Below are 20839 nucleotides of genomic sequence, written 5' to 3' on the forward strand. Positions count from 1 at the left end.
CATCTACTTCCCGCCACACCCACCACAAGGTTCGATCCACTCTGCCCTGCAACTCTCGATGGTTCCGCTTTGGGCTTCAGAGCTAGGGTATTCAAGGACGTGGGGGTGTAGGGGAACCATAGAGTAGCAGCGGTCGCGAGAGACAGAGTGACCGCCACACGTCAGATTCCCAGAGGCGCGTGGGCCATGGGCGGCCGCACCAAAGGCCCCTAAGGAGCCGCTCCAGTCTCCGTCAGACCATAGAGATGCAGCTCCCGCCGGCCCTGGGGTAGAAGGTGAGAGAGCGGCTGTCGGCGGGAACCAGGGGAAGTGCGGGTGCTGGGAGCTGCTGGTAAAAGTTTCTCTAGCCTCAGCATGAGTGGGCATGGGAGGTGGGACCCCATGGGAGGAGGTGCTGAGGGGAGCACGCCCACGAGAGGGGCCCGGGCGCATCTTCGCGTCACCGCTCTGGGCCCCGCCCGGGTATCCGCTGCCTCTCCTCAGGACCATAATCGTGACGATGCATCATCCCAAGCCTTGCAGGTTCCAAAACGCCTTTCTTCTCTGGATCTTGTGACTTGGCTGTCGCCGGACAGTGTAGACGCTGTCGCCGCCTCCACTTTACCGATAGGAAAGCTAAGGCCCCGAGAAGCCAAGAGAGTGCATCTGTTCAAGGCCACACGGTGAGCCAAAGCCCAGAAGCGTGTGGCAGCCGAGGTACCTAGTCCGGGGCGCCTTGTTCCTTAGGCTTCCGTGTACCTTGGCTCTCCGATCTCAAAGAAAGCACCTTACTTCTCTGGCGCACTCCTACTCAAGTGCCTCGTCTTCCTGAGGCGCGAGCTGGAAAACTGGCCAGAGCAGCAATTATAAGTAGCCGGTGGAAGCTGTAGCTTCCAAAGAGCCTCTCTGACCACGGGAGTGCTCTTCCATGACACTTTCTGAATTTCTGCCTGCCCTTGCTGTGTTGGAGTGGAGGGATTTTGCAGAATAAAGAATAGCGGCTGTCACCTGGCCCTTACTCAACCTTGGTGACCAGATTTCATCAAGTACTTATTGTCATTCTGTTTTGTTTTGGTTTTTCAAGACAGTCTTGGCTGACCTGGAACTCACTTTGTAAATCAGGCCTGCCTCTGCCTCCTGAGTACTAAGAATTTGAAAAATCATCTCACTTATTTCAGCATTGTCTAACAGGGTGTGTAGTTTAATTTGTTTCTCGGTTGTGTTAGGTTCTGGAGGCCTTAGGAAGTTAGTGAATCCAAAAGTTACCTTGCATTTGAGGAACCACTGGTTTGATACGTTGGTTTAAGATATCTGGGTTTGGGGCTGGAGAGATGGCTCAGCGGTTAAGAACACTAACTGCTCTTCCAAGAGGGCCTGGGTTCAATTCCCAGCACCCACGTGGTGGCTCACAAATGCCTGTAACTCCAGTACTAAGGGATCTGACACCTCAAGCAGACATACATGCAGGCAAACCACCAATGCACATTAGTTTTTTAAAAAGGTATATGGGTTTACTTCAATTCAGCTGGTCACTAGAATTGTCATCTGTCTGACTTGTGTACACAGCTTATTGGTGCTTTGTATTCATTGAAAAGAAAAATGCCGATATATTGCTCAAAGCGCCACATCCAGTGTTGGAGATATGTAATAACAGCTCATTTGTAGAGTACTTGTCCAGCATGCACAAAGCCCTGGGTTTGATCCCCAGCACCACATTAAAGAAAGAAAAGGTTGTGAGTGAATGCTGCTCTTTCTGGGGACCTGAGTTCAGTTTCCAGCATCCATTTCAGGCATCTGTCAACCACACTAGCTTCAGGGAATCCAACACCCTCTTCTGGACTCTTGGTTCTGGACCTGCACTCATGCACATATCAACACACATAATTAAAAATGAAGTCTTAAAACCGGTAGTATCATGTATACCTGGACTCCCAGTACTGGGGTGGTAGATGGAGTACTAGGAGTTCAAAGTCATCCTCAACTACATTCCATACTTGATGCCAGTTGAGCTAAACATCTAGGAAGGGAGACTATTAGGGAAACAACAGTGCAGTGTGGTTTCTGATAGGGCTACATATAAAGGCTGTCAGGACCCAAAGGAGAAAATTAAGAATGTTAGGAAGCATTCACAGCAGAACTGGTATTTGTTTTCTTAAGGAGTAGGTATATTTGATTAGACAAGAGATTGAGATGGATTGAGTGGGAGATGCAAGAAAGTGGAGAGGTCTTCAAGCAAAAAGGAATGTATGGAGTCAGAAAATGGCAAATCATCTGGTGAGGAGGACAGAGGGAGTAAGGGTTGTCTGGAGAGGCCAGTCAATGCGGGCCATAAGTGAAGGAATGGTTTTATGTCTACACTGAGAATAATGAGATCATCAGGTGGTGAAAGAGAGATCCTTTGGCCCCATTTAGTTTTGTCCCAGCAAAGAAACACAATGTGTAATCTTTTATCATTGGCTTCAACTTGTTGGTTCTCTACTAATACTGACTTCATTGACTTCATTCTCATTTTATGCTCTATATTGAGTGTTTCTTTGAAAATATTTAGGATAATAAGTATGGCATGCTGCCATGAAAGGAAATGCCTAAATAAGTGGGCTACCTTCAGAGAAATTAAGAGTTCTAACCATATATGTGTGTGTATGTATGTGTGTATATATATATGTGTATGTGTGTGTGTATATTTTTTATATATATAATTTTTTTTCCTGGTTACTTGTCAGCATTTAGGAGGCCACAGCACACAAGTCAATGATAATGACAGATCCTATGTTGGCATCCCAGCTGGCTAACGGCACCGGAGAGATGGATGGACTATGCTCTGAGCTATTGTTGATTCCCCCATCTCTCTCAAACCACGGAATCCTGGGCCCTGTCCAGAACACCTGTGCTTCTGGAGAGCCTGCATCTTTACCTGCTGACCCAGGCTGCCTCCTGGTAGAGGCCACAGCTACTGAAGAGAGTCCAGGGAACATGGAAATTATTGTGGAAGCAGTAGCTGGAACCCTGACCCCAGGAGCTTCTGGAGAGACCTCAGGTACAAACATAGTTGCTACCAGGCCAGTGGGACACGGCCTTGAGTTTTTTGTCTGTGCTATTTTTGGTTCTTCTCTTTGAATGTGATGAGAACACAAGATAGTATGCTATTTTTAGACCTGGAGATGTTATAATTTGGTTTGCAGTTGATGCATGTTGAGGGAAGGCTGGCAAGGTAGCTTGCACCCTTGTAACAAACTTTTGGCAAAGTTTTCCCTCTGAGAGCTTCGTGTCTGCTGGGTAGTAATCCAGAACAGAAAACCTTTCTGACACCTCTGCCTATTCTGGCTTGTCCTTGACTGACAGTCCTTGAGGAGTCTTTCTTTCATACTGACCCTAAACCAGCCAGTCATTAGACCAGAGGCCCAGCCTGATCAACCATCCTGAGTTTGGCGGGGCTTTCCAGAAGTAACTGGTATTCCTTGCCCTAGTTTCATGTGCTTAACATACTCTACTTAACCCAGGACATGCTGTTAAGAGAGTTGGGCATGTTGTTTATCTCAATACAAAGTTTATTTTTATTCTTTCTACAACTAAAATTAGGCAATTTGACCATGTAAGAATTCTAAACTGAACTGGGTATTAGTGGCATATGCCTTTAATCCCAGCACTCAGGAGGCAGAAACAGGAAGATCTCTGTGAGTTCCAGGACAGCCTGGTCTACAGAGTGAGTTCTAGGTAGGGCAACACAGAGAAGCCCTGTCTTAAGAAACAAAAACAAACAAACAAAAAACCATAAATTTCTCTCTGGGGAAATAAAAAGAACATGAATGTACTATGTGGTGATACACACTTTTAAGAGGGTGACCTGTCTCTGTGAGTTCAATACCAGCCAGTGCTACATAGTGAGACCCTATCTCAAAAAATGAGAGAAACATTTTAGCACAAGCAAGTTAAGGGATCTTGCAAGATGGCTCAGTGGGTAATGACATTTGCTACTGATCTTGATGACCTGAATTCAGTCCCCAGGATCCACATGATGAAAGGAGAAAACTGACTCCTACAAGTTGTCCTCTGACCTTCAAACATATGCATGTACATATGGACACATTTTACATAAATGAATGTTTTAAAAAATTAAAAAATAAAAACAGTAATTTTAAAGTTCAGAGTTCATTGTTTTTGTTTTTAAAGAAGGCTAGATATGGTGGTGCACACCTGTAATTCCAGGACTCAGGAGGCTTGCTGAATGTTCTAAGTCAGAGGTCTACATAGTAAATTGCAGGCCAGCCAGGGCTACACGACAGGATATTGTCTTGAAGAGAGAAAAAGAATAAATGAATGGATAGGAATGACTACATGCAAGTTCACAAAAAAGAAATAATGATAAACAGTAGCTCTATAGAAAAATGCTTAATTTCGCCGGGCGTTGGTGACACACGCCTTTAATCCCAGCACTTGGGAGGCAGAGGCAGGCGGATCTCTGTGAGTTCGAGGCCAGCCTGGTCTGCTGAGTGAGTTCCAGGACAGACTCCAAAACAATACAGAGGAACCCTGTCTCGAAAAACCAAAAAAAAAAAAAAAAAGAAAAGAAAAGAAAAGAAAAATGCTTAATTTCATACCAATGTTATTTTTCTTCTCAATTTTGGGCAAAGCTAAGTATTTTTTAATCTTTTCTAGTGTTGTAGTGTTGGCCAGGCATTGGTGGCACACACCTTTCATTCCAGCATTTGTGAGTAAGAGGCAGGTGGATCTCTGTGAGTTCAAGGCCACCCTGGTCTATAGAGTGTGCTCCAGGACAGCCAAGGCTACACAGAGAAACCCTATCTACACACACACACCCCAGCAGCAGCAAAAAACCAAACCCGTAGAGTTGAAAAGAGGCTGTGTAAGGATATATAATATCTTGCAACTCTATAAGTTTTTGATATAATCTCACTATGTAGCTCTGGCTCACCTGGAATTTACTATATATAGACTAGGTGGCCCAGAACTCACAGAGATCTGCTTGCCTCTGCCTCCCAAGTTTTGGAGTTAAAAGCATATGCCACCATGCACAGCTATTACTATCTTGCAACTTTGGAAGAATATAAAAATTTTTTTCTTTTTTTTTGTGCTGAGGTATAGAACCCAAGTTCTTGTAAATGGTAGCTAATTGTTATACTCTCACCCAGCTGCATCTGCAACCTAAATTAAGTTTTGAAGATCAGTTTAGCTACATAGTGAATTTTACAATAATGCACACTCTGACATAGTAATTCCACTCCGGGATCCTCTCTTACAGGAAGACAAATATGCATACAGGGATGGAATGTATAAGACAGCTTTGTTACTGCTACTGCTGTTATTATTAGAAACAGCTGCATGGTCCAGCAGGGCAGAATTTCATTTTGATTTATCAGTACTCTGAAATACCATGAACTGATTAAAAAGGTAAGATAGATTTAGTATGTAGTCACACACAAAAATAACTTTGATAGGTGAATGTGCTGGTATGTGTCAGTAATCCCAGCATTCCTTTAATCTTAATACTCAGGAACCTGAGGCGAAAGGATCTAGAGTTCAAGTTTATACTAAGCTACATAACTAGCCTGGGTTACATGTCAAGACCCTGTGTCATAGGTTTATGAGATAGCTCAGCAGATAAAGTACTTGGCCTGCAACCCTGACAACCTGAATTTCATCCTTAGAACCATGTAGAGAAGCTCATATACTTGAGGTAGCTTGGATCTCTAACTCAACACTCCCTTGTGAAACGGGAGGTGCAAACCAAAGAATCAGCCCATAAACTTGAGGTCAAGTGAAACAATGTATGCAGTGTCCTTTGTGTGATGCTTGGTACATAGCAAAACGCATGCTAGCCATCACTATCAGCACCATTACATCATCATCATAAGGCTGGAAGTCATCTCACCAGTATGCAGCAGCATGTGTGTGTGCACATGGATGCTTATGTGTAGATGTCAGAGTCAAGGATCTTCCTCAAAGCTCCCTACATTTTTATTTCTTTCTTTTACATCTTATTTTATTTGTGATGGGTGTGGGTGCTTGTGCGTGTGAGCAAATAACTTGTGGGCTTCAGCTCTCTCCTATCATGTGGGTTCTGGGGATTAAACTTGCTTAGGTCATAATGTTTGGTCGCAAATGCCTTTACCCACTGAGCCATTTCAGAGAGGGTCTCTTAGTGAACTTGGAGCTTACAAATTTGGTTTGGTTTGGCTAGCCAGCCAATAAACTCCAGAAATCTGCCTGTCTTTGCACTGTCAGTGCTGGGGATCTAAACTTAAGTCCTCATGCTTTGCTGAATGAGCCATCTCCATAGCCCCAAATTTGCTTTTCTTAATGCTTTATGGATTTTATTATTTGTTGGATTTTATTATTTGTTGATTCATTAACACACTAAGCACACATCCTTTGCCAAGTATTTTACTAGACACTAGAAATGCAAGCACACATTCCAGACAGGCTATCCTGACCTGTAGACTTGTAGTCCAGGTGCAAAGCCAAACTTGAAGTCTGTCTGCACTCCACGACTATAAAAAGATTCACCTACATTTCTACTAGTGACTAACTCTTTCAAGTCTTGTTCCATCTGATTCTGTGCCTTTCTCTGTCGGTCCTCTGCCTGCAGGTGTCCTGGTAAAGGTGGTGGAGGTATACTTCTGTGAGCGCTGTGAACAGAGCTTTGCAGAGCCTACTCTGCTCTCCCTACACCAGTGCACTGAGACTCATATTCAGGCTGTGCAGGACCTCTCTAGGCCCCCATGCTCTGTAGAGCTGCCCCCCAGCAACCTCACCCTCCATGGCCCTCTGCAGGACCCCAGCCTGCCAGATAGCCCCCTGCCATGTCCTGTATGTAGACAAGAGTTTGCCCAACCCCAGGCCTTGAAGAGTCACTTCAAGATTCACCGGGTCACTCCCAACACGTTCTCCTGCCCAGAGTCTGGCTGTGTGTTCTCTGCTGAAGATCGCAAGGGTCTGCAGCATCACCTGAGACAGACCCACAAGGCAGTTCCTGTGCCCTGCTCATTCCGGGGCTGCTCCCTGCTTTTTGGGAGCCAGCAGGGAATGGAGCTGCATCGGCAGGCCCATTACCCTTTCCACTGCAGCCAATGCAGCTTCATGGGCTCCAACGTCAAACTCTTCCGGCAGCATCAACGGAGCCATGGAGCCAGTACACGGGGAGAACTTTCTGCTGTTCAGGGCCTTCCATCCCAGGATCTGCCAGGTAGGGGGCCAGGGACCCACCAGTCTCATGCCTAGAATATATCCACAGTTGATTCTTAAAAGAAACATTCGTTTCCAGTATGACTGTTCCATGAATATGACAGAATGTAGACGTGGCTTAAGAGGATGGGATTGTAGCTAGGCTGTATAGCACACTCCTTTATCCCAGCACTTGGGAAGCAGAGGCAGGCAGATCTCTGTGAATTAGGAGCCAGCCTGGTCTACAGAGAAAGTTCCAGGATACCCAGGGCTACACAGTGAAACCCTGTTCAGGGAATGGCTGGATGGTTGGGGGGAGGGAGGTGGAAATACTAGGAGATATGGAAAAGGCTCTAGAACACTTGAACTAATTAGAATACATGGGACAAAAGGAAGCCTTTGTGACAGTAAAATTTGAGTTAAGGAACATGTAATTGGAAATTATTTTAACAATATCCTGTATTGATCCATTTCAGACCTTGCTATCTAAGGGCAAAAGTGCCTGCAAGTGACTGTTGGTACTAGTAGAATGTTTATAGATTGCCTTTAGAATGAATGAGATTGAAGCTCAATGAAATGGTGTGTGCCTGTAATCCCAGCACTTGAGGTTAGAAATTCAAGGTCATCTTTAGTTATATAGCAAGTTCCAGGCCAACCTAGACTATATGATATATGAGATCATGATCATGTCTCAAAAACATAAACAAAAGCCGGGCATTGGTGGTACATGCTTTTAATCCCAACACTTGGGAGGCAGAGGCAGGCAGATTTCTGTGAGTTTGAGGCCAGCCTGGTCTACAGAGCGAGTTCCAGGACAGGCTCCAAAGCAATACGGAGAAACCTTGTCTCAAAAAAACAAAAAACATAAATATAAACAAATCATGAGAGTGGGCAGAAAGGAATAATGTTATTTAAAAATCTCGCTGGTTGATGGTAGTTTATGTCATTAATCCCAGCACTCAGAAGGCAGAGGCAAGTAGATCTCTGTGAGTTCAAAGCCAGCCTAGTCTACATAGTTTAGGACAGCCAGAGCTACACAGAAAACCTGTCTTGAAAAAAAAAAAAACCAGAAAGAAATCTCAGAAAGAGTGGTACTTTATCAGTTTCTCCTTTTAGTGTCAAAAATAACAGAACCAACATGAGGTGAGTGGAGGAGCAGGGAACAGAGAAAATAGTTCAAGAGAACTTGACTTTCCAAGCCTCTTTTTTGTTCTTATGTCTAAAGAGAAGACCTTTTAGGGGCAAGATATAAGCCTGAAGTACAGATTAACCTCCTCAGCAGAACAGTGAACAACAGTTGGGATATTGTCTCTACCTTGAACATTCAGCCTTTAGCTCTGGCGACCTGGGCTAAGGAAGTACATTCTGTTCTTACCAACCTTTTAGCTCCTGCCCACTTGCCAGTGACTTCAATGTTCTGAGCTTCAAGGGGTCTGAGTCTGTTATTATTGTAGGTTTTTAGACTAGGTTTTTACCTTGGTCTTCAGATCCCCATCTTGAATAAGGATACATATATTTACTTTGCATCCAAGATCCTTTTCTGGATGCAAAGTATCAGCATTCAGTACTGTCACTGGCCCTTGTAAACTTCAAGTTTTATGTGTCCCTAGCTCCCAGACTGCCTCCAGGAGAGGGAGAACCTTCTGAGGAAGCAAGTATGCCTTTGCCTGGGCAGGAGTCAGCTGAAGAGGACGTAGAGGAAGAGGAGAGTGAGAGCCAAAAGGATTCCCAGAGCATCTTGGATAAAAGCCAAGGAACTCAGCAGTCAGAAGGTAATAAATAACATCACTGGGGTTGAAGCTCTGTGGTAGACAGGAGTGGACAGTGGGGAGCCTGACATTTAGGCCTTAGGTTTTGGTTTACTGAGCTTTAGTTTAGATCCATGTATTCTTTCTGTCCTACTTAGTCTCAAGTCAAGATCTAGGGCTAGGGAGACACCTCAACAATGGAGTATGCCTTAGGTTTAATCTCAAGGACTTAAAACCAACAACAAAATTAAAATCTGGCAATCTAGTAATACGCGGAAGTGGTACAATACAATTTGTTTTCGTAGGCATTGTTTCTTCAGCCAGTGTCTTAGTTAGGGTTTCTGTTGTACAATGAAACACTATGACCGTAATAAAGCAAGTTGGGGAGGAAAAAACGTATTGGGCTTATATTTCCATATCACTGTTCATAACTGGAGGAAGTCAGGACAGGAACTCACAGGAATCTGGAGGCAGGAGCTGATAATGCAGGCCATGAAGGAGTGCTTCTTACTGGCTTGCTCAGCCTGCTTTTTTATAGAACCCAGGACCACGAGCCCAGGAATTGGAACCACCCTCAATGGCCTGGGCCCTTCCCCATCAATCACTAATTAAGAAGATGCCCTACAGGCTGACTCTTCTACACCCTGATCATATGGAGGCATTTTCCAGTTGAGGTTCTCTCCTCTCTGATGACTTTAGCTTGTGACAGGTTGACATAAAACTGTCCAGTACAGCCATAGACCTCTTTAGCAGGGAAAAGGGATTCTGTTAATAGTGTAGATATCATAGGTTATTGATGATCAAGCTGTTTTGTCTAACTTCCTAAGAATTTTCTTCTGAATCTTTGTTTCCAGTTTCAAACTCAATAGAAACACTTGCTAATGTCTGGTGAATAATTTTTTTAATCTGATGGTATTTATTATTGGCTCTTGATTATTTAGAGCTCAGTGAGCCAGTATTTGGAAGTTTAGGGTACTTTACCTTTCTTTCTGCTCACTCATTTTGAGGCTCTTCCTTTCACATCAGCCCTGCTGATCTTTCTGCTTGTCTGTATAGAGCAGAGGCAGCAAGAACAAGAAGGCTTCATCCAGATTCTCTTGATTAGCTCCAAATAGAGGTTAGGCATAGTGGGTAATTTGAAAAACACTTGAAACAGGCCACAAGAAGGTATGAGTATAGATTGGGGCCTAGCTCAATTGTCATCACAGAGGCTTCATCCACTAGCTGATAGAAACAGATGCAGAGACCCACAGGCATTGGGCAAAGTTTGGGGAATTCTGCTGAAGAGAGGGAGGAAGGATTGTTAGAGCCAGAGGGGTCAAGGACATCGCAAGAAAAACCATAGAATCAACTAACCCGGGTTCATAGGGGCTCACAGAGACTGAACTGACAACCAGGGAGCCTACAGGGACTTACCTAGGCTCTCTGCATATAGGTGACAGTTGTGTAGTTTGGACTTCTTGTGGAACTCCTAACAATGGGAGTAGGGTCTGTCTCTGACTCCTTTGCTGTTTTGGGGGCCCCATTCCGGGTTGCCTTGCCCAGCCTTAACACAGGGGAGGTGCTTATTCTTACTGCAACTTGATATGCCATATTTTGTTGACAGTTCTCAGGAGGACTGTCCTTTTTTGAAAGGAAGTGGAGGAGTGGATGGGGGCGTCAGAGGAGAGGTGCAGGGGACTGGGGAGAAAAGGAGGGAAGGGAAAATACAATCAGGATATAAATTAAAAATTAAAAATTAATAATAATTTTTATTTTTGTTTATTTATCTATTTATTTTTGTTTTTTTGAGACAGGGTTTCTCTGTATTGTTTTGGAGGCTGTCCTGGAACTCGCTCTGTAGACCAGGCTAGCCTCGAACTCACAGAGATCCGCTTGCCTCTGCCTCCCGAGTGCTGGGATTAAGGCGTGTGCCACTAACGCCTGGCTTCAATAATAATTTTTAAAAAGCAAGAAATTGACAAAAAAAAGATACGCATAGTCCTTGTGGCTCTTTTTCTCTTAGTAGAGGAGTTTCTCACCTCTTTGAGATATTTCAGACTCTGGTGTTTGGTTTTTATGAAAAGAAAGGCCACGTGATATTTTTGTCTGTAAAAGCTATGGCTTGCACGGTCTGACTAGCAACTGAACTACTAGAGAATCAGACTCTTAACCCTCTTCATTCTCTTTCACAGCACATGTGGCTTCCAGCACTGAGTCCCTGTTCAAGACACACATGTGCCCAGAATGCAAACGCTGCTTTAAGAAGCGGACCCATTTGGTAGAACACCTACATCTCCACTTTCCAGACCCAAGCCTCCAGTGTCCTAACTGCCAGAAGTTCTTCACCAGCAAGAGCAAACTCAAGACCCATCTGCTGCGGGAGCTGGGTGAGAAGGCCCACCAGTGTCCTCTGTGCCACTACAGTGCAGTGGAGAGGAATGCACTCAACCGCCACATGGCCAGCATGCACGAGGATATCTCCAACTTCTACTCAGACACTTACGCCTGTCCTGTGTGCCGTGAGGAATTCCGCCTCAGCCAAGCACTCAAAGAGCACCTCAAGAGCCACACAGCAGCAGCTGCAGCAGAGCCATCACCTCTACACTGCTTTCAGGAGGGCTGCACTTATGTAGCCCCTGACCGGAAGGCCTTTGTAAGGCACCTAAAGGAGACCCATGGAGTCCGGGCTGTGGAGTGCCGCCATCACTCATGTCCCATGCTCTTTGCTACAGCTGAAGCCATGGAAGCCCACCACAAGAGCCATTATGCTTTCCACTGTCCCCACTGTGACTTTGCCTGCTCCAATAAGCACTTGTTCCGCAAACATAAGAAACAAGGTCACCCAGGCAGTGAAGAGCTACGGTGCACCTTCTGCCCCTTTGCCACCTTCAACCCAGTAGCCTACCAGGATCACGTTGGCAAGATGCATGCTCATGAGAAGATCCACCAGTGCTCTGAGTGTAACTTTGCCACTGCCCACAAGAGGGTGCTTATCCGACACATGCTGCTGCATACTGGTGAGATGACTTCCAGCCTTATGATGATGATGTAATGGTGCTGATAGTGATGGCTAGCATGAGTTTTGTTGTGTACCAAGCATCACACAAAGGACACTGCATACATTGTTTCACTTGACCTCAAGTTTATGGGCACAACTCTAGTATCCCAAGAATATAAGGCATAAATTGAGTGTCATTCAACAAATTAAGTAATCAAGTCAGTGTGTGTGTGAATCCATGCACGCTGATTTCAGAACCTGTGTTCTAACACTAGACTATCATTCCTCACCCTTATGCACTTGTCCAGTTCTACCCACCCCTAGTCAAGTGCAGATGGGTGAATAGTCTGCTTTTCATAGTGAAGACTTCCAGACCAGGACAGATAACTTCCTTTAGAATTCAAGTATTGGGAGTCTATAGGAGCAGGAGAAGGGACAGTAATCAGTTCTCCATATACATTGTGGCTTTCCTTAGAACTGAACATGAAAACTGACTTGTTTTATCTTGGACTCCTAAATGGTTGCTAGCACTATTGAAGCCTTAGATGACAGCTAAATCAGGCTTCCTACTACAGTATCACCTCTGATTTCTGCACACATCTGTGCATTGATGGGCCATTAAGCCAATTCCACAGAAAGCTCTGGTTAGGAAAATAATTTTTAGGCAGTGTAGTCAGAGCTATTGTTATTCCCATACATCAGTTTTCATTTCTGTTCACGGTTTAGTCACAGACTGTAGTTTCCAAGACCTTTTCCTAAAACCTGTGTCTGTGTAGTGTTACATACTTTAAAAGGTTCTTTTATATGTATTATCCTATTTCATCCTTTACAATCTTGAAAGCAAGGCAGGTAAAGATAAGAGGCAAAAAGTTAATTAAGAAGCTAAATTTAGATGTACAGTAAGATCACAAAAAGATCTATGTTGTATGCTCTTTACCATACAGAGGTGGCTGGAGGGGGAGGGAGGGTCTTAAAGGAAAAATGACCACCAGCTTCTATGTGCCAGGTACTGAGTAAGTACCGGGACAGCTCATCCTTGAGTTCTTACTATACACCACTGACAGCTTTGTTATGTTTCATTTAATACTCACACCAACTATGTGAGGTCTATGTTTTGTTTTTCTTTCTGGAAGCAAGGAAATGGGCTACTCAAGGCCATGTGGTCCACCGTTTAATAAAATAGCTTTGTGATTTCTCTGTGCCTTGATTTTCCACCACTAAAATAGAGATAATAGAACCTTATAGTGTTGTTATGAAGACTCATTGAGAAGAGACACTATGCAATGCCCAGGTACATAGTGAGCATTGTATAAATGCTGGCTGTACATATGCATTACTTTATTGGAATCGAGAGTTCCAGTTCTATCTCTTCACTTGTTCTAATCTCTACTTAGGAAATGAGAAGGACTTGACTTACAGGTGCCAACTACCTTTTTTTTTTTTTAATCAAAGGTAAGCTGTGCGCTGTGACACATGCCTTTAATCCCAGCACTGGGAAGACAGAGGCACTCAGATCTCTGAATTCAGGACTGTCAGGGCTACACAGAAAAACCCTGTCTTGAAAAAACAAAAACTAAACAAAAAAATCAAAGGTAGACTTTAATTTTACAAAGCTGACAGTCTTTACTTTTTCCCCTCTGCATGGGTATAGCAGTTGGAGGAACTGTCTGAGACAGCTATAATATAGCCTTTCTTGTGTAGTTTGCTACATACCTGGTTGCACATTAATTAGGCTTTTGCTCCTGCCTAGCATCATAGCAAACTTGCTGGAAGAGATGATATGGCCACTCACTCAAATCTATCTGACCTGTGTTCTTTCCCCTACATACAATATAAGGAGAGAAACCTCACAAGTGTGAGCTGTGTGACTTCACATGCCGAGACGTGAGCTACCTGTCCAAGCACATGCTGACCCACTCTAACACCAAGGATTACATGTGTACTGAATGTGGCTATGTCACCAAGTGGAAGCACTACCTGAGTGTGCACATGCGGAAACATGCAGGGGATCTCAGGTATGAGCACACACCTATTTCCATCTCTCCTAAGAATATTATGCTAAGTTTCCCTCTTGGATCAGGCTTCTGGCCCCATTGCTTTCTCTATTCTAACACCATTCTCCACTCCTATTATCTTAGCTCCATCACCCACAGTTGAGCCCTGTGTCTGTGGCCCATTCTGTGTGGTAAGAGTATTCTGGGCCAGGAGAAGGAAGATTAAATATCTCTTGAAGGGCTGAGGAAATGGCTCAGTCCATAAAGTGCTTGCCTGCAATCATGAAGGTCTGATGAGTTCAATCTTTAGAACCCACATTTAAAGTATTATTTGAGTTCTCAGAATTCGGTCTCAGAAAAATGGATCTACATTTAATGGCACCAAATGGCCACTTTAAAATCAAGTGACATCTGGACAAATTCTCTAACCTGTGGGCACATCTGCCTAGGGGCTTGGTATGTAGCTTTTATGACTCCATTAGGGAATAGAACAAAGCACAGAAACCTGCTCCATGGGGCTTTCAGTTTCTTAGAAGTCAGGTGGGTAGTGCCACCCTGGCATACCTGCCCCACTATACTCAAGATTACTTTCCTATGGGAAGTAGTTTAGGGACTCTGTCAGAACACTTCTCCAGCATGCATAAAACCCTGACTGAGTTCAGTGCCCAGAATCTCAAGATGGGAGTTGGGGGATGACACATGCAGTATAGAGAATAGAGAGCCCCAGCTCTAAAGCCAGACTGTTTCTGCCCTCACTTCCTTTGGAAACACCTTTAGGCAGACTCTTAACTTCAGTGCCTTGGCCTCATCTATACCTACTTCACGGGATGATGGAGAGCAGGTTAAATCCAGAGCACAGACCCAGGCCCATACTATTTAGTCAGTGACTGTTAACTGTTATCATATTGTGGTTGACTCCTTTGTCCTTCTCCCCAGATACCAATGCAACCAGTGCTCTTACCGCTGCCATCGGGCAGACCAGCTAAGCAGTCACAAACTGCGGCACCAGGGCAAGTCCCTCATGTGTGAGGTGTGTGCCTTTGCCTGCAAGAGGAAGTATGAGCTTCAAAAGCACATGGCTTCCCAGCACCACCCTGGCACACCTGCCCCGCTCTATCCCTGCCGCTACTGCAGCTATCAGAGCCGCCACAAGCAGGCCCTGCTGAGCCATGAGAACTGTAAGCACACCCATCTGCGTGAGTTTCACTGTGCCCTCTGTGATTACCGTACTTTCAGCAACACCACACTCTTCTTCCACAAGCGTAAGGTCCATGGCTACATGCCAGGGGACCAGGTTTGGCAGTTCTGCAATGCCAGCCAAGAGTCAGAGGGTTCCAGACAGTGCCTGGCACCTCCATCAGACTCAGGGCCTTCAAGCCTGCCATCAGCCCAGCCTGAGAGACAAGACCATGAACATGGGATTGTGGCGGACTCCAGTGTGGACCAGGCCCTGCCAGAGACCAGTGATGAGGTCAGCACCAAGAGACGGGATGCTACTGAGGCTCCCCAAGGGGATGACCTGGTTGGCAGCCCCAGCTCAGGGGAGATGGAGGAGGGTGGCTGCACGCTACACTTGGAAGCCCTAAGGGTAGAACTAGAACCTGTGGCAGAACCACCACCCATTGAGCCGCTCACCGAAACAGCCCCTGTAGAGTTCAGGCCTCTAGATCCCTCAGGACCACTGGGAATGGAAAGACCAGATGGACTGGAAGAGCCGGAACTGTCCAGCTTTGAAAGCGTTGGGACTCCTGGCTTGATTGCTGAAGAGCCCAATCTGGAGAAGCTAGTCTCTGAGCCCCCTAGAAATCCTCTAATCTCTGAGGAAACCCCTAACACATTCAAGGCAACTCTGTCTGCTGAGACTGCACCGCTGCCTCAGTTTCCTGAGTCCGAGTCACTGCTTAAGGCCCTGAGGAGACAGGACAAAGAGCAAGCAGAAGCATTGGTGCTGGAGGGCCGGGTACAGATGGTCGTGATCCAGGGAGAAGGAAGAGTCTTCCGCTGCCCACACTGTCCTTTTATTACTCGCCGGGAGAAAACGCTGACTCTACACTCCAAGTCGGGGTGCCAAAGCCGCCGAGAACCCCTACTATGTCCTGAATGTGGAGCTAGCTTTAAGCAACAGCGTGGCCTCAGCACCCATATGATGAAGAAATGCCCTGTTCTTCTCAGAAAGAACAAGGCTTTGCCTAGACCTGTTTCTCCCATTCTACATTCTCAGCTTCCAGGTAGCCAAGCCTCACAGGATGCTCAAAGTGGGAAGCCTCTACCTTTACCATCAGAGGTAGCGCTCCTGCTTCCAAAAGATCCTCCTTCTGAGCTCCCTGGGGAGCCAAGAGTAGAGGAATCTCTTTCCACAGCCTCTCTTGTAGGAAAGTCCTTACCCATAGGAACCTCTGAGAAGTTCCACTTTGAGCAAGGCAAGTTTCACTGCAGCTCGTGTACATTTCTTTGTTCTCGGCTCTCCTCTATCACCTCTCATGTGACTGAAGGCTGCCGAGGGGAGCGTAGCCAGAGAAGAAAGCGTGGGCATCCGCAGACCCATCCTGCTGTGCTTCCCCTAAGCAATGGGGACTCTGCTCTCTTGAATAGTGGAAGTACAGAGTCCAGCCCTGGTGATAGAGACACTGCTGTGGTTCAGAAGCAGAAGGGTGCCCTCTTCTCCTGCCCCACATGTCCCTTTAGCTGTCAGCAGGAACGGACCCTAAGGACTCACCAGACCCAGGGCTGCCCCCTTGAGTCTGGAGATCTGCACTGTAGTCTCTGCCCATTCATTGCTTCTGCTGCTGCTGCTCTGAGGCTCCATCAAAGGCGGAAGCACGCCACTACAGCCCCAGCCTCTGGCCCCCGGCCCCTTCTACAGTGTGGGGACTGTGGCTTTACCTGCAAGCAAAGCCGGTGCCTCCAACAGCACCGGCGACTCAAGCATGAGGGTGTAAAGCCACATCAGTGCCCTTTCTGTGATTTTTCTACTACTAGACGGTACCGTTTAGAGGCCCACCAATCTCGACACACAGGTGTTGGCCGCATCCCTTGCAGCTCCTGCCCGCAGACATTTGGTACCAACTCAAAACTGCGTTTACACCGACTACGAGTACATGATAAAACACCCACCCACTTCTGTCCACTCTGTGACTATAGTGGTTATCTTCGTCATGACATCACTCGCCATGTCAACAGCTGCCACCAAGGCACCCCCTCCTTTTCCTGCTCTCAGTGCGAGGCCCAGTTTAGCTCAGAAACAGCACTGAAGCAGCATGCTCTGCGCAGACACCCAGAACCTACACACCCATCCTCTGGCTGTCCTGTAGAGGCCACTGAGGGCCCCTTGCACTGTTCCCACTGTGGCCTGCTCTGCCCCAGTCCTGCCAGCCTACGAGGACATATCCGTAAACAGCACCCAAGGCTGGAGTGTGGGGCCTGCCAGGAGACCTTCCCTAGCAGGCCAGCACTGGATGAGCATCGGAGGCAACACCATTTCAGCCACCGCTGCCAGCTCTGTAACTTTGCTGCCCGAGAGCGAGTAGGCCTGGTAAAGCACTACCTGGAGCAACATGAAGAGACTTCAGCAGCCCCCTCAGGTGGGGATGGGGATGCTGGCCAGCCCTCTCTTTGCTGCCCCTTTTGTGACTTTGCATGTCGATATCAGTTGGTACTGGATCACCACGTAAAGGGACATGGAGGAACCCGGCTCTACAAGTGTACCGACTGTGCCTATAGCACCAAAAATCGGCAGAAGATCACCTGGCACAGCCGCATTCACACTGGGGAAAAGCCTTACCGCTGTCACCTCTGCTCCTATGCCTGTGCTGACCCTTCTCGCCTCAAGGTAAGGTCAAGAACCACATCACAGAAATGCAAGGAATATAGGCTCTGGATGCTGTGACTTTTTTTCAGGTGTGTGTGTGTGTGTGTGTGTGTGTGTGTGTGTGTCACATGTGAGCCTGGTGCCTGCAGAGCCAGAAGAGGTGTTGGAACTTCTAGAACTAGAGTTAAGGACAGTTGTAAGCTGCCATGTGGGTGCTAGAAACTAAGCCCAGGTCATCTGGAAAAGCAACCAGTTCTCTTAATTGCTGAGTCATCTATCCAGTCTCCTGTATTCTGTGACCTTAACAATTACATATATTCACTTAACTTCTCAAAACTTAGATTTCTCATTTGTAACAGGGATAATACAACTTCATGAACTTTTGTAAAGGTAAATTCCATAACTTTGCCATGTGATAAAAGCATGTAATACTTTGAGAGTAATCTGGCTAGTAACAGCTAATATTTATTGAGCACTTAATTTAATGCCTAGTACTGTGATTTTAATCATTTGAAAATACAAAGTGGGTCACTGATAGGGAACTCAGTGATAAGAATATTTGCCTAACATGCACAAGTTCTTGGGTTTAGTCCTCTACATCACATACATACACACAAAAAGATAGATACTTGTTACTGATTATCAAACAGAATTAGAGGTTAACCAACCACACAACACAGCTAGTTAAGAAACAACTGAGAGCCGGGTGGTGGTGGCGCAAGCCTTTAATCCCAGCACTCGGGAGGCAGAGGCAGGCGGATCTCTGTGAGTTCGAGGCCAGCCTGGTCTACAAGAGCTAGTTCCAGGACAGGCTCCAAAGCCACAAAGAAACTCTGTCTCAGAAAAAAAAAACCCTGAGACCTGAGGGGAAGCACTCTGTTGTATGGGGAGTAAGCATTCTGCATTTCATCTTCCAGTACCACATGCGGATCCATAAGGAGGAACGGAAGTACCTGTGCCCCGAGTGTGGCTACAAGTGCAAGTGGGTCAACCAACTCAAATATCACATGACCAAGCACACGGGTAAGTGAGTGTTTGCACTGACTGTTTTGATTAAAGGGTCTCCCTGTTCTCTGGCAACCTTGACCTCCCTGAGATGTTGGATGTCCTAACTCAGACTTAGTGAGTCTACATCAGTGTTCACCTTGGGAAGAGGTGCTACAGGAAGAACACATGCCAAAAATGGCTTGCCAGCCATTGACATGTGTTAAACACCAAAGAGTGGGTAACCCTGAAAGCCCGGACAAGTGTATTTGCAAAACTGTCCCTGGTGATTATGATACAAGTCCACACACACTCTTACACATGGAGAACCTCCAACTCAAATTTTTTTTTCCTTTTCGGGGGGGATTTTTTCGAGACAGGATTTCTCTGTGGCTTTGGATGTTGTCCTAGAATTCGCTCTTGTAGACCAGGTTGGTCTCGAACTCAAAGAGATCCGCCTGCCTCTGCCTCCTGAGTGCTGGGATTAAAGGCATGAGCCACCACCGCCCAGCCCTCCAACTCAATTTTGCGTAACCACTGAGAGAGACTTGGTTTCTGTGTAAATGTGGTAGAATGATTATAAGTGAAAAGAAAGGTGCAAGTCGTTCCTCCCTTTTTTTTTTTTTTAATGTGAATTGGTGCATTTATGTCTCTGAAGATGCCAGATCCCATGAAACTGGAGTTACACACAGTTGTGAGCTGCGTATGGGTGCTGGAAATTAAACCCAGGTCCTCTGAAAGAGCAGCCAGTGCTCATAACCACTGAGCCATCTTTCAAGCCCCAAGTTCCCTATTTTTAATTTATCTTTTCCTCTCTAGTGTATGGAATCCACAAACCATGTGTTCTTTTGAAAGGACTAATGACATTCAGTTATGGCATAGAATGTCAGGTTTGACTGGGACAGAAAAGTATGGCCATTATGCTGCTGCTGTATTCTTTGTATCCAAGTATCATACTGACTTTTTATGACTCGTTGATCCTTGCTCTTCCCTCTTCCATGGTGGTTTGTGCTTGTCCTATAGGACTGAAGCCATACCAGTGTCCCGAGTGTGAATACTGCACCAACCGAGCTGATGCACTTCGCGTACACCGGGAGACGCGGCACCGAGAGGCCCGGGCTTTCATGTGTGAGCAGTGTGGCAAGGCATTCAAGACACGCTTCCTGCTGCGCACCCACCTACGCAAGCACAGTGAGGCCAAACCCTATGTTTGCAATGTTTGCCACCGTGCTTTCCGCTGGGCTGCTGGCCTGCGACATCATGCCCTTACCCATACCGACCGCCACCCTTTCTTCTGCCGCCTCTGCAGCTACAAAGCCAAGCAAAAGTTCCAGGTGGTCAAGCATGTGCGCAGGCACCACCCTGACCAGGCCGACCCCAACCAGGGTGTAGGCAAAGACCCCACCACTCCCACAGTGCACCTACATGATGTGAAGCTGGAAGATCCCAGCCCTTCTGCTCCTCCTGCTCCCCCCACTGGACCTGAAGGCTGAGCCCTTACCACACCTCTGGCTTAGGAATTACATATAGTCCAAGATATCACACTAGGACTGTAGCTAGCCTGAGGAGCTTAGGGCCTGAAGGAGGACTGGCTTTGGGATGGCAGTGTGACTGGAACACACTCCCCACCTTTGGACTCTGGCCTTTGAAATTATCAGCTATATAAAAGATAGGCTTGGACTAAAACAATTTCTTCTTGAGTAGCACTGTGGTTTTAATCTGTGACTGAATCTCCAGTCTCTACCAGAGTCCCTGGCTATAAGGGCTTTGTTTTATTTACTCCATCATCTCTTCCTTCTTACTCCCTTCATGTCCTAGTTTCTTTAACCATTTTCTAAACAATTATACCCAATTGCATGTGTTCCTGTGCCTCGTGCTCTGTAAGCATGTAAAACAGAAGATTACCAGTTAACAGACATGTCTAGATCCCTGTCCTATCATTCCTAGGTTGTCATCTGGGTTTGCCATGTCGTCTGTCCTGTCCCATCCGATGTCCCCCCTCCCCCCTCCCCTCCTTGTCTCTTCTACCTCAAAGAGGTTCTGAAACAGACCCAGATTACTGCCCTGGCTCTTCCCTTCCCTTGCTCCCTGCTTCAAGCTCTTTTGTTTGTCAGAAGAGGATTGCCACCCATTCAGCTTCCACTGGAAGCAGCTTTGATCATCA

At 46.2% G+C, this 20839-nt stretch overlaps 1 protein-coding gene across 6 annotated transcripts; it reads left to right on the plus strand.

Annotated features, from left to right (window-relative positions):
* The first annotated feature begins 36 nt into the window (after positions 1-36).
* Positions 37-20593, plus strand: Znf142 (zinc finger protein 142). Of its 6 annotated transcripts, none has more exons than XM_040753308.1 (10): positions 37-331; positions 515-662; positions 2703-3016; positions 6587-7183; positions 8772-8933; positions 11084-11908; positions 13727-13904; positions 14820-17712; positions 18609-18714; positions 19699-20593. In XM_040753308.1, the coding sequence occupies exons 3-10, from the start codon at positions 2731-2733 to the stop codon at positions 20166-20168; spliced, it is 5517 nt and encodes a 1838-aa protein (XP_040609242.1). In that variant the 5' UTR covers positions 37-331; positions 515-662; positions 2703-2730; the 3' UTR covers positions 20169-20593. The 6 variants fall into 6 exon arrangements, with proteins under 6 accessions (XP_040609242.1, XP_012969214.1, XP_012969216.1 ...); XM_013113760.3 differs by having other exon boundaries at positions 37-275; XM_013113762.3 differs by lacking the exon at positions 515-662 and having other exon boundaries at positions 37-275.
* The last annotated feature ends 246 nt before the right edge of the window (positions 20594-20839 follow it).

This window comes from Mesocricetus auratus, unplaced genomic scaffold (genome assembly GCF_017639785.1).
Source record: "Mesocricetus auratus isolate SY011 unplaced genomic scaffold, BCM_Maur_2.0 Super-Scaffold_100010, whole genome shotgun sequence".
Classification (NCBI taxonomy): domain Eukaryota; kingdom Metazoa; phylum Chordata; class Mammalia; order Rodentia; family Cricetidae; genus Mesocricetus; species Mesocricetus auratus.